At 42.8% G+C, this 12,018-nt stretch overlaps 1 protein-coding gene across 4 annotated transcripts in view; it reads left to right on the top strand.

Annotated features, from left to right (window-relative positions):
• The window catches only part of LOC110510575 (NT-3 growth factor receptor), a 298,705-nt gene that overhangs the window by 58,211 nt on the left and 228,476 nt on the right, over positions 1 to 12,018 (top strand). For all 4 annotated transcript variants that reach the window (XM_021592045.2, XM_021591998.2, XM_021591958.2 and 1 more), the window contains exons 2-3: positions 1,407 to 1,481; positions 3,683 to 3,754. In XM_021592045.2, coding sequence (XP_021447720.1) covers positions 1,407 to 1,481; positions 3,683 to 3,754 — 147 coding nt within the window. The remainder of the gene's footprint in view (positions 1 to 1,406; positions 1,482 to 3,682; positions 3,755 to 12,018) is intronic.

The following is a 12,018-nucleotide window of genomic DNA, read 5'->3' as shown; positions in this document are numbered from 1 at the left end:
ATATTGCATGGCAGTGTGCTCAATTTCATACACCTGTCTGCAACGGGTGTGGCACCTGCCCGCCCATCCAACATCACTACTCTGGACAGTTCTGACTTAGAATATGTGGACAACTACAAATACCTAGGTGTCTGGTTAGACTGTAAACTCTTCTTCCAGACTCACATCAAACATCTCCAATCCAAGGTTAAATCTAGAATTTTACAACAAAGCATCCTTCACTCATGCTGCCAAACATACCCTTGTAAAACTGACCATCCTACCGATCCTCGACTTCGGCGATGTAATTTACAAAAAAAATAGCCTCCAATACCCTACTCAATAAATTGGATGCAGTCTATCACAGTGCCATCCGTTTTGTCACCAAAGCCCCATATACTACCCACCACTGCGACCTGTACGCTCTCGTTGGCTGGTCCTTGCTTTATACTTGTCGCCAAACCCACTGGCTCCAGGTGATCTACAAGACACTGCTAGGTAAAGTCCCCCGGAATCTCAGTTTGCTGGTCACCATAGCAGCACCCACCTGTTGCACGCGCTCCAGCAGGTATATCTCTCTGGTCACCCCAAAACCAATTCTTCCTTTGGCCGCATCAACTTCCAGTTCTCTGCTGCCAATCACTGGAACGAACTACAAAAATCTCTGGAAACACTTATCTCCCTCACTAGATTTAAGCACCAGCTGTCAGAGCAGCTCACAGATTACTGCACCTGTACATAGCCCATCTATAATTTAGCCCAGGCAACTACCTCTCCCCCTACTGTATTTATTTATTTATTTTGCTCCTTTGCACCCCATTATTTCTATCTCTACCTTGCACATTCTTCCACTGCAAATCTACCATTCCAGTATTTCACTTGATATATTGTATTTACTTCGCCACCATGGCCTTTTTTTGTTGCCTTTACCTTACCTTACTTTACCTTATCTCACCTCATTTGCTCACATTGTATATAGACTTATTTTTCTACTGTATTATTGGCTGAATGTTTGTTTTACTCCATGTGTAACTCTGTGTTGTTGTATGTGTCGAACTGCTTTGCTTTATCTTGGCCAGGTCGCAATTGTAAATGAGAACTTGTTCTCAACTTGCCTACCTGGTTAAATAAAGGTGAAAAAAAAAAAAAAGATATATAATTTTTTAAATAGCCGAATTCACTAGTTTGAAGGGGTGTCCACATACTTTTGTAAATATAGTATCTTTACTAGACTATATTAGTATACTTTATTTACAGTATTGCCTTGAAGCTTCCTCAGATGGGACTGGAAGGATGAACTTTACAACTGAGATGAACTGTACATGCGACAAATACGAGAGATGCAGTACATAAATCCACAGAATAAACATATAGGTTAAAAGTAGATTTTTAAACTGACTGTCTTCTGTTCTTTCCCTGTGTTCCAGACACATTGAGAACTGGACTGGCCTGCAGACGCTGAAAGATGTGGACATGGAGCTGTACACTGGACTTCAGAGACTGTGAGTATAAACCTGGGAAGAGAGCAGGAACATAAACCATTTACATACTGATGGTGATCTGTGGTTGCTGCAGAGCCCAGAGTGAGCCCAGTGTTGATCTAGTTATGATAGCATACCATATGGATGTGAGACCATGGGCTGTTTCTTGGCCTGAAACATGCTATATGCAAGACATATTTAATGGTATGCAATGATCCTTATCTCACCACCCAGGAACATGGCACCAGGTCTGGTTGGCACACATACTCTATCAGCACTATTGACCACTAGCAGTTGCTTATGTTGCAGGCATGTTTATTTGAATGCACTGCAGCCAGCCTAAAACAACAGGGCCTCCCTACGGCCCGTTTACACTGATCAAATAACGCTGGAATAGCAGCCAGGAAATGTAATTAAGTCCCTAAACACCCTGGCCTAAGCTAAACACTACAATAAGTCTCTTTTCTTCCTCCCTGCTTTGCTGATTCCTTCCCGCCATGCCTACTACCCACCCTCCTGGTCATCCTGGTCAGACATCCTGGTCAGACATCCTGGTCAGACATCCTGGTCAGACATCCTGGTCCCTCTGAACCTGTGGGGAACACTTCCCTCTGGGAAGTCTCCCCCAGTTTCCCCCAGTCTCATCCAGGCTCACCCAGTTTCCCCCAGTCTGCCTGAGCTTCCACCAGTGTCCCTCAGCCTCCCTCAAACTCCTTCAGCCTCCCCCAGTCTAAACACTGGTCCTATTAGGGGACACCCAAAGCAGTTGAACAAGGCTGATTAACAGCTCCTCTCATTAACATCAGGCTCACCTGGAGTGGGCTCTGGCTCCTCTGCTCCCTCCCTCCCTCCCTCCCTCGCTCTCCTCCAGCAGCAGCCAGGGCTAGATGATAGGGATGACTCACCAGGTAGTGTGCTGCACAGGCAGACCGGAGCAGGAGCTACTCTGGGCACACGCTGGGTCAGCAATACGGGCCTCAGAGCCTCAGCCAGCCCACCTCACTGATTAATATTTAAGTACAAGCCACAGGGGGACATGTGACACATACGCCTGTGTTGGCCTTGTTAAATCCTTCACTCCCAGGTCCTGATGTGTCTGACATTGACCACACTGTATTACCCACTGGGCTGCCCTTGTTTAAGCCAAATTCAATATGGGGGAATAAATGTCTTAACATGCCTATTTATGCTTACCAAACACCCAGTGTTACAGTTTCACATCACTGTTAGCCATACTGTATGATGCCATCAGGACTGTTCTGATGTAATCATTCTCTCTCAGATGGATTCTACTGAAAAGAGCAGACTGTTCAATGCAAATAAACAGCTTGCAGATGCCTAAAATAAAAAATGCATTCAATATACATAATTGATCTCAGCTAAGGAGAGAGAGAGAAGATGCAGGCTCTTGATGCTATTCTGACTATAATGATGCCCCGTGTGGAGGGAGAAGAGCAGGGGAGACAGGCTGGTAGATAAGATTAGATGGCTTTTAGAATTCTTCAATCTTCTTCAATCTGGCGACCCAAATGTCGCCAATTGCGGGCCTGGCAATGATCTGACTGGTTAGCTTGGCCGGTAGCGGACCTGGCAATGATCGGACTGGTTAGCTTGACCGGTAGCGGACCTGGCAATGATCGGACTGGTTAGCTTGTCCGGTAGTGGATCTGGCAATGATCTGACTGGTTAGCTTGGCCGGTAGCGGGCCTAGCAATGATCTAACTGGTTAGCTTGTCCGGTGTAAAATTCAGTTAAGAGCCCAAAATATTCCCTCACACACTCCCAGTGCACTGCTTTCACAGCCCATGATTAACTGTAAATGATGCATTTATGAAGACCTGTCTTCGACCAATCAGCAGACAGTTGCTGTTTCTGTGAAGCTTGTGCGACCTGAGTGCCTACTTCTTAGTGTGGGTGTAGCCACGCTACACTCAAAAACCCTGGTTTCCATGGACACACTGGCAGGAATATGTCGGTGGTTATAATTGTGGAATAGCATTTTATTTTTCTTCATGCTTACTTTATCCGTAAACGTAGGAGGAAACATCTGTTAGTATCAACAATAGTAACCTTGAGTGAATCGTTTTTCCCCTTTATGCTAAACATCTCACCAATGTAAATTGACACGATCTCATGCCTGTGTATAATTATTTCCATATGTGTAATTTTCAGTAAACTGTTTACATGCCTTACGTGTGAGTGTCACTGTGTGTCTCTTCCAGAACAATCATGAACGGCAACCTGCGAGGTATCCAGGCCAGAGCCTTCTCCCAGAACCCCCACCTGCGCTACATGTGAGTGGTGTTACTGTTACCTCATTCTCTCTCTCTCTAGGCTGACTGGTAAACACAAATGAGAACATACATCACATCTGCCATTCATCCCCTCATCTTTTTTACAATAATTTTTGGCAGACTGCATTGTTCACAGTTCACCGCCGTCTGACTGTGCACACTGACTGACTGATCTTCATTCAACAGTGACATATTCAGATTGACTATGTCACATATTTACCAAAGCAAGCAGAGTTTAGTTTAGCACAAGCTTGGGAGCATCATGACAGAGCAGCCATTTCCACTGTAATCCTGATTGTTTATATGCCGGCATCCTGTTCCACAAGAGACCCACAAACCATTCTAGCTCTCCCTGTGACCCTGTCCCATCCCAGGCATACATTATCCTAACATACATAATTCACCCAGATCAACCTCGTCTTGAAGGAAATAGGCATGTTCCTTCTGCAGTGATATGCCAGTTCAGCTACAGTGCCTGGGTCTTCTTCCTGGTGCTTCACATACGGCTGAACACACACAGTTCCACCATGTTATGTTTGCTGTGTCTGTTCATAATGATTAGATTAGAGAGTTTAATAGGCACATGTACAGGGTTGCAGATGTAATTATATGGTACAGTGAAATTCTTAAGCTTCAAGCTCCAACAATTCAGCACAAAGTGAAATAAAAATACAAAAATATAATACAAATAGATAATAATACAAATGTGAGTATATACATATTGACAACTGTACAATGGTAAATGTACATTGGGGTGGGGGCGCAGGTGGCTTACTAGTGGTGACTATTCAGCGTGATAATGTCCACTGGAGCGGGGCAGGGTAAACCCCCCCCCCCCCCCCCCCCCCCGGAGGTGGGAGAGGGGAAATGTTCATCGGGGGAGAGGCGTGGGGGGATACCATCAACCATCTGTAGTTAACTAGTGATTTTGATTGATTGATTGTTTTTCAATAAGATAAGTTTAATGCTATCTAGCAACTTACCTTGGCTTCTACTGCATTCGCATTGATATTTGATAGAGCAGTCTGACTGAGCGATGGTAGGCAGCAGCAGGCTCGTAATCATTCATTCAAACAGCACTTTCGTGCGTTTTGCCAGCAGCTCTTCACAAGCACAGTGCTGTTTATGACTTCAAGCCTATCAACTCCCGAGATTAGGCTGGTGTAACCGATGTGAAATGGCTAGCTAGTTAGTGGGGTGTGCGCTAATAGCGTTTCAAACGTCACTCGCTCTGATACTTGGAGTGGTTGTTCTCCTTGCTCTGCATGGGTAACGCAGCTTCGAGGGTGCCCTTTGTCGAAGTGTTCCTGGTTCGAGCCCAGGTAGGAGCCCAGGTAGGAGCGAGGAGAGGGGCGGAAGCTATACTGTTACACTGGCAATACTAAAGTGCCTATAAGAACATCCAATAGTCAAAGGTATATGAAATACAAAATGGTATAGAGAGAAATAGTCCTATAAATACTATATTAACTACAACCTAAAACCTCTTACCTTGGAATATTGAAGTCTCACGTTAAAACGAACCACCAACTTTCATATGTTCTCATGTTCTGAGCAAGGAACTTAAACGTTAACTTTTTTACATGGCACATATTGCACTTACTTTCTTCCCCAACACTATGTTTTTGCATTATTTAAACCAAATTGAACATGTTTCATTATTTATTTGAGGCTACATAGATGTTTATTGATGTATTATATTAAGTTAAAAATAAGTGTTCATTCAGTATTGTTGTAATTGTCATTATTACAAATACATTTCAAAAATCGGGCGATTAATTGGTATCGTCTTTTTTTGGCCCTCCAATATCGGCGTCGGTATCGGTATCGGCGTTGAAAACTCATAATCGGTCAACCTCTAGCCTCAACGTCCATTTATGAGGATGCCCAGCCTGGTTCCTCCTCTGAAGTCTACAATCAGCTCCTTTGTTTTTCTGATGTTGAGGGAGAAGCTGTTTACCTGGAACCAAACCGTCAGGGTGCCTACCTCCTCCTTGCAGGCCGTCTCGTCGTTGTTGGTAATCAGCCCTACTATTGTCGTGTCATCAGCTAACTTGATTATGGCGTTGGAACTGTGTGAGGCCACGCAGTTGTGGGAAAGGGAAAGGGGGATACCTAGTTAGTTGTCCAACTGAATGTATTCAACTGAACTGTGCCTTTTGCATTTAACCTCTGAATCAGAGAGGTGCGGGGGGCTGTCATAATCGACATCCACGTCTTCGGCCCTGGGGAACAGTGGGTTAACTGCCTTGCTCTGGGGCAGAATGACAGATTTTTACCTTCTCAGCTCGGGGATTCGATCCAGCAATTGTTTAATTGCTGGCCCAATGCATGTATGCATGGAGTAAATCAAATCAAATCAAATGTATTCATAAAGCCCTTCTTACATCTGCTGATATCTCAAAGTGTTGTACAGAAACCCAGCCTAAAACCCCAAACAGCAAGCAACGCAGGTGTAGAAGCACGGTGGATAGGATAAACTCCCTAGAAAGGCCAGAACCTAGGAAGAAACCCGTAGAGGAAACAGGCTATGGGGGTGGCCAGTCCTCTTCTGGCTGTGCCGAGTGGAGATTATAACAGAACATGGCCAAGATGTTCAAATGTTCAGAGATGACCAGCAGGGTCAAATAATAATAATCACATCGCCGATCATTCAGAGTATCTCTACCACTCCTGCTGTCTCTAGAGAGATGAAAACAGCAGGTCTGGGACAGGTAGCATGTCCGGTGAACAGGTCAGGGTTCCTTAGCCGCAGGCAGAACAGTTGAAGCTGGAGCAGCAGTCCGGCCAGGTGGACTGGGGACTGGCAAGGAGTCATCAGGCCAGGTAGTCCTGAGGCATGGTCCTAGGGCTCAGGTCCTCCGAGAGAGAGAAAGAAAGAATTAGAGAGAGCATACTTAAATTCACACAGGACACCGGATAAGACAGGAGAAATACTCCAGATATAAAAGATTGACCCTAGCCCCCCGACACACTGTGGCCCCGTCCGACGATACCCACGGACAGGGCCAAACAGGCAGGATATAACCCCACCCACTTTGCCAAAGCACAGCCCCCACACCACTAGAACTTCAACCACCAACTTACCATCCTGAGACAAGGTCGAGTATAGCCCACAGGGGGGGGGGGGGGGCCAACCCAGACAGGAATATCACATCAGTGACTCAACCCACTCAAGTGACGCACCCCTCCTAGGGACGGCATGAAAGAGCACCAGTAAGCCAGTGACTCAGCCCCTGTAATAGAATCCCGATGGAGAGAGGGGAACTTGCCAAGCAGAGACAGCAAGGGCGGTTCGTTGCTCCAGTGCCTTTACGTTCACCTTCACACTCCTAGGCCCGACTACACTCAATCATAGGACCTACTGAAGTGATGAGTCTTCAATAAAGACTTAAAAGTTGAGACCGAGTCTGTGTCTCTTACATGGGTAGGGAGACCATTCCATAAAAATGGAGCTCTATAGGAGAAAGCCCTGCCTCCAGCTGTTTGCTTAGAAATTCTAGGGACAGTTAGGAGGCCTGCGCCTTGTGACCGTAGCGTACGTGTAGGTATGTACGGCAGGACCAAATCAGAGAGATAGGTAGGAGCAAGCCCATGTAATGCTTTGTAGGTTAGCAGTAAAACCTTGAAATCAGCCCTTGCCTTTACAGGAAGCCAGTGTAGAGAGGCTAGCACTGGAGTAATGTGATCACATTTTTTGTGCAGCCGTGTTTAGCACTAACAGAAGTTTATTTTGTGCTTTGTCTGGGTAGCCGGAAAGTAGAGCATTGCAGTAATCTAACCTAGAAGTGACAAAAGCATGGATTCATTTTTCTGCATCATTTTTGGACAGAACGTTTTGGATTTTTGCAATGTTACGTAGATGGAAAAAACCGTCCTTGAAACAGTCTTGATATGTTCGTCAAAAGAGAGATCAGGGTCCAGAGTAACGCCGAGGTCCTTCACAGTTTTATTTGAGACGACTGTACAACCTTCAAGATTAATTGTCAGAATCAACAGAAGATAATTTAGTTTATTGGCACCTAGAACAAGCATCTCTGTTTTGTCCGAGTTTAAAGGTAGAACATTTGTAGCCATCCACTTCCTTATGTCTGAAACACAGGCTTCCAGCTAGGGCACTTTTGGGACTTCACCATGTTTCATTGACATGTACAGCTGTGTGTCATCTGCATAGTAGTGAAAGTTAACATTATGTTTCCAAATGACATCACCAAGATGTAAAATATATAGTGAAAACAATAGTGGTCCTAAAACGGAACCTTGAGGAACACCAAAATGTACACTTGATTTGTCAGAGGACAAACCATCCACAGAGACAAACTGATATATTTCCGACAGATACGATCTAAACCAGGCCAGAACTTGTCCGTGTAGACCAATTTGGGTTTCCAGTCTCTCCAAAAGAATGTTGTGATCGATGGTATTAAAAGCAGCACTAAGGTCTAGGAGCATGAGGACAGATGCAGAGCCTCAGTCTGACACCATTAAAAGGTAATTTACCACCTTCACAAGTGCAGTCTCAGTGCTATGATGCTATGGTGGGGTCTAAAACCAGACTGAAGTGTTTCATATACATTGTTTGTCTTCAGGAAGGCAGTGAGTTGCTGTGCAACAGTTTTTTCAAAAACGTTTGAGAGGAATGGGAGATTCTATATAGGCCGATAGCTTTTTATATTTTCTGGGTCAAGGTTTGGCTTTTTCAAGAGAGACTTTATTACTGCCACTTTTAGTGAGTTTGGTACACATCCGATGGATAGAGAGCTGTATTTTATGTTCAACATAGGAGGGCCAAGCACAGGAAGCAGCTCTTTCAGTAGTTTAGTTGGAATAGGGTCCAGTATGCAGCTTGAAGGTTTAGCGGACATGATTATTTTCATCATTGTGTCAAGAGATATAGTACTCAAACACTTGAGTGTCTCCCTTGTTCCTAGGTCCTGGCAGAGTTGTGCAGACTCAGGACAACTGATCTTTGGAGGAATACGCAGATTTAAAGAGGAGTCCGTAATTTGTTTTCTAATGATCATGATCTTTTCCTCAAAGAAGTTCTTGAATTTATCACAGCTGAAGTGAAAGCCATCCTCTCTTGGGGAATGCTGCTTTTTAGTTAGCTTTGCGACAGTATCAAAAAGACATTTGGGATTGTTCTTATTTTCCTCAATTAAGTTGGAAAAATAGGATGATTGAGCAGGAGTGAGGGCTCTTCGATACTGCACGGTACTGTTTTTCCAAGCTTTATTTATTTATTTTATTTAACCTTTATTTAACCAGGAAGTGCTCATTGAGATTAAAATCTATTTTTCAAGAGCGCCCTGGCCAAAATAGGCAGCACCAAGTCATTACAAAAAAATTACAGACAGACAACATGAAAAACTACAAGTAATCTAGTAAAAACCATTGAATTCACAAGAGTATAAAACAGCAAATGAAAGACATTGACAGGTCAGGGAATCAGCCTCAAAATCCTTCATCAGTGATTTAAAAACACCAATTGGGACAAGTTCTTCCAGTTTAAAAGTATTTTGTAAGGTGTTCCAAGACGATGGCGCAGAGTACATAAAAGCCCTTTTACCAAATTCAGTTCAAACATTTGGAACAGTTAGCAGGATAAAGTCCAGCGAACGAAGAGAGTACGCACCATATTTCTGAACAATAAAAATGCACAAATAAAAAGGTAGTAAACCCAAAATGGTTTTGTAAATAAAAGTATACCAGTGACTGAGCCTACGAGTGACTAGAGAAGGCCAGCCAACCCTGGTATACAAAGTGCAGTGGTGCGAAAGGGTTTTGCAGTTTAAAATAAATCTCAAAGTGCCATGGTAAAAAGTGTCAATTGATCTCAAACACTGAGCAGAAGCATTCATATATAAAATATCCCCATAGTCTAGTAAAGACATGCATGTAGCTGATACTAGCCTCCTTCTGGCTTCAAAAGAAAAACAGGCATTATTCCTAAAATAATATCCCAATTTCAGCTTCATTTTTTTTGTAAGTGTTGAATATGCAATTTAAAATTCCAAGATTTTTATATGAGGTTACAACCTCAATCTCCTTGCCCTGACAGGTAGTAATAGGTGAAAGGTTCAGAGGTCTATTTCTTGCATTAGAAAACACCATTAGTTTAGTTTTGTTAGTATTGAGGATAAGCTTCAATTGACACAAGGTATGTTGAACAGTATAAAAGCTGTTTGCATGTTCTGGAAAGCTTTTGTAAGAGACAAGGCATAACAGTAAATAACAGTATCATCAGCATAAAAATTAAGTTGTGCATTTTGGATGTTTTTTCTAAATCATTTATATAAATAGTTAATAAGAGAGCACCAAGTACAGAGTCTTGGGGCACACCATTCAAGACAGACAATTTGACAAACATAGGCCCATCGAATTGAGTGCACTGAGTTTTATCAGACAGATAGTTAACAAACCATGCAACTGCATGCTCCGAAAGACCTACACTCGACAATCTCTGCCTTAGTATAGCATGATCAGCTGTATCAAAAGCCTTAGAGAGATCAATAAAAAGTGAGACACAGTGCTGTTGTTTGTCAATGGCTTCAGTGATATCATTTAAAACTTTCATGGCTGCTGTAATTGTGCTATGCTTCTTCCTGAAGCCCGATTGGTACATTGATCAAATATAGTTAGTAAATAAAAACTCTTTCAGCTGTTCACTTACAAGGGTTTCAAGTATTTTCACCAAGGGTGACAGCTTTGAGATTGGCCTATAGGTATTTAGAATAGTTGGATGTCCCCTTTTAAAAGTGGTAGGACAAATGCTGATTTTCAGATCTTTGGAATTTCATTACATTCCAGGGTTAGATTGAACAGAGATTTAAGTGGTTCAGCTATGAAATCAGCTTCCAGATTTAAAAAGATCAGGACCTGCAGGCTTTCTCTGATCTAAGGATTTCAAGGGCTTTATGTACCACCTGCACTGAGAATGGCAAAAAGCTAAAAGTTTGACCAGCTCTCACTGGTTCATCCACACAGGGTTGTACAGAGACAGAGGACACTGAATCAAACAGCCTACCAGATGATACAAAGTGCTTATTGAAACAATTCAGCATTTCAGTATTGTCATATATAGCAACAGAGTCCTTCAAAACACATGACGGTAATTCATTAACATTACTGTTACCAGACATAGACTTAATAGCCTTCCAAAACTTTCTAGGGTCATTCAGGTTATCAGTGGTAACAGACATAAAATATTCAGACTTGGCCTTCCTGAGAAGAAAATAACACGCCTAAAAATAAGCCAATCAGCATCAGAACATGATTTCCTTGCTTTAGCTAGATTACGGTCATGAATAATACAAGACAACTCAGAAGAAAACCATGGATTATCCTGCCCTTTAACCCTGAACCTGCGGAATGGGGCATGTTTGTTTACTATTTGGGAAAAACCATCATGAAAGAATTTCCAAGCAGTTTCCACATCAGGGATAAGCTAGTCGGAAGAATTCCAGTTTGGTGTGGCGCCATTTCCCTTCCAATTTTCTGGAAGCTTGCTTCAGAGCATGGGTATTTTCTGTATGACAGGGAGCTAGTTTCTTATGACAAATGTTTTTGGATTTTAGGGGTGCGACTGCATCTAGGGTATTACGCAAAGTTAAATTGAGTTCCTCAGTTAGGTAGTTAACTGATTTTTATACTCTGACATCCTTGGGTAGGCGGTGGGAGTCTGGAAAGGCATCTAGGAGTCTTTGGGTTGTCCGAGAATTTATAGCCTGACTTTTTATGATCCTTGGTTGGGGTCTGAGCAGATTATTAGTTGCGATTGCAAACGTAATAAAATGGTTGTCCGATAGTCTATGATTATGTGGAAAAACATTCATTTCTTTCCGATCATTGGGACGCTAGCGTCCCATCTCGTCAACATCCGGTGAAATTGCAGAGCGCGAAATTCAAAAACAAAAGTAGTCATATTAAACATTCATAAAAATACTAGTGTTATACACCATTCTTTAGCTTAGAATCTTGGTAATCGAACCGCTTTGTCCGATTTATAATAGGCTTTTCGGGCGAAAGAATAGCATTTGATCATCTGAGGACAGCGCATCACCCACTTCCTGCATTAACATGAATTCACAACCTGCACAAGTGTCACAAAACTCAAAGATAGCAATAAAATAAATCACTTACCTTTGAAGATCTTCATCTTTTTGCAATCCAAAAGGTCCCAGTTACACAATGAATGGTAATTTTGTTCGATAAAGTCCTTCTTTATATCCCCAAAAAGTCAGTTTAGTTGGCGCGCTTCATTC

The sequence above is a fragment of the Oncorhynchus mykiss genome, chromosome 1 (genome assembly GCF_013265735.2).
Source record: "Oncorhynchus mykiss isolate Arlee chromosome 1, USDA_OmykA_1.1, whole genome shotgun sequence".
Classification (NCBI taxonomy): domain Eukaryota; kingdom Metazoa; phylum Chordata; class Actinopteri; order Salmoniformes; family Salmonidae; genus Oncorhynchus; species Oncorhynchus mykiss.
Note: the sequence above shows the minus strand (reverse complement) of the source record. Positions and strands in the feature narration are given on the sequence as shown.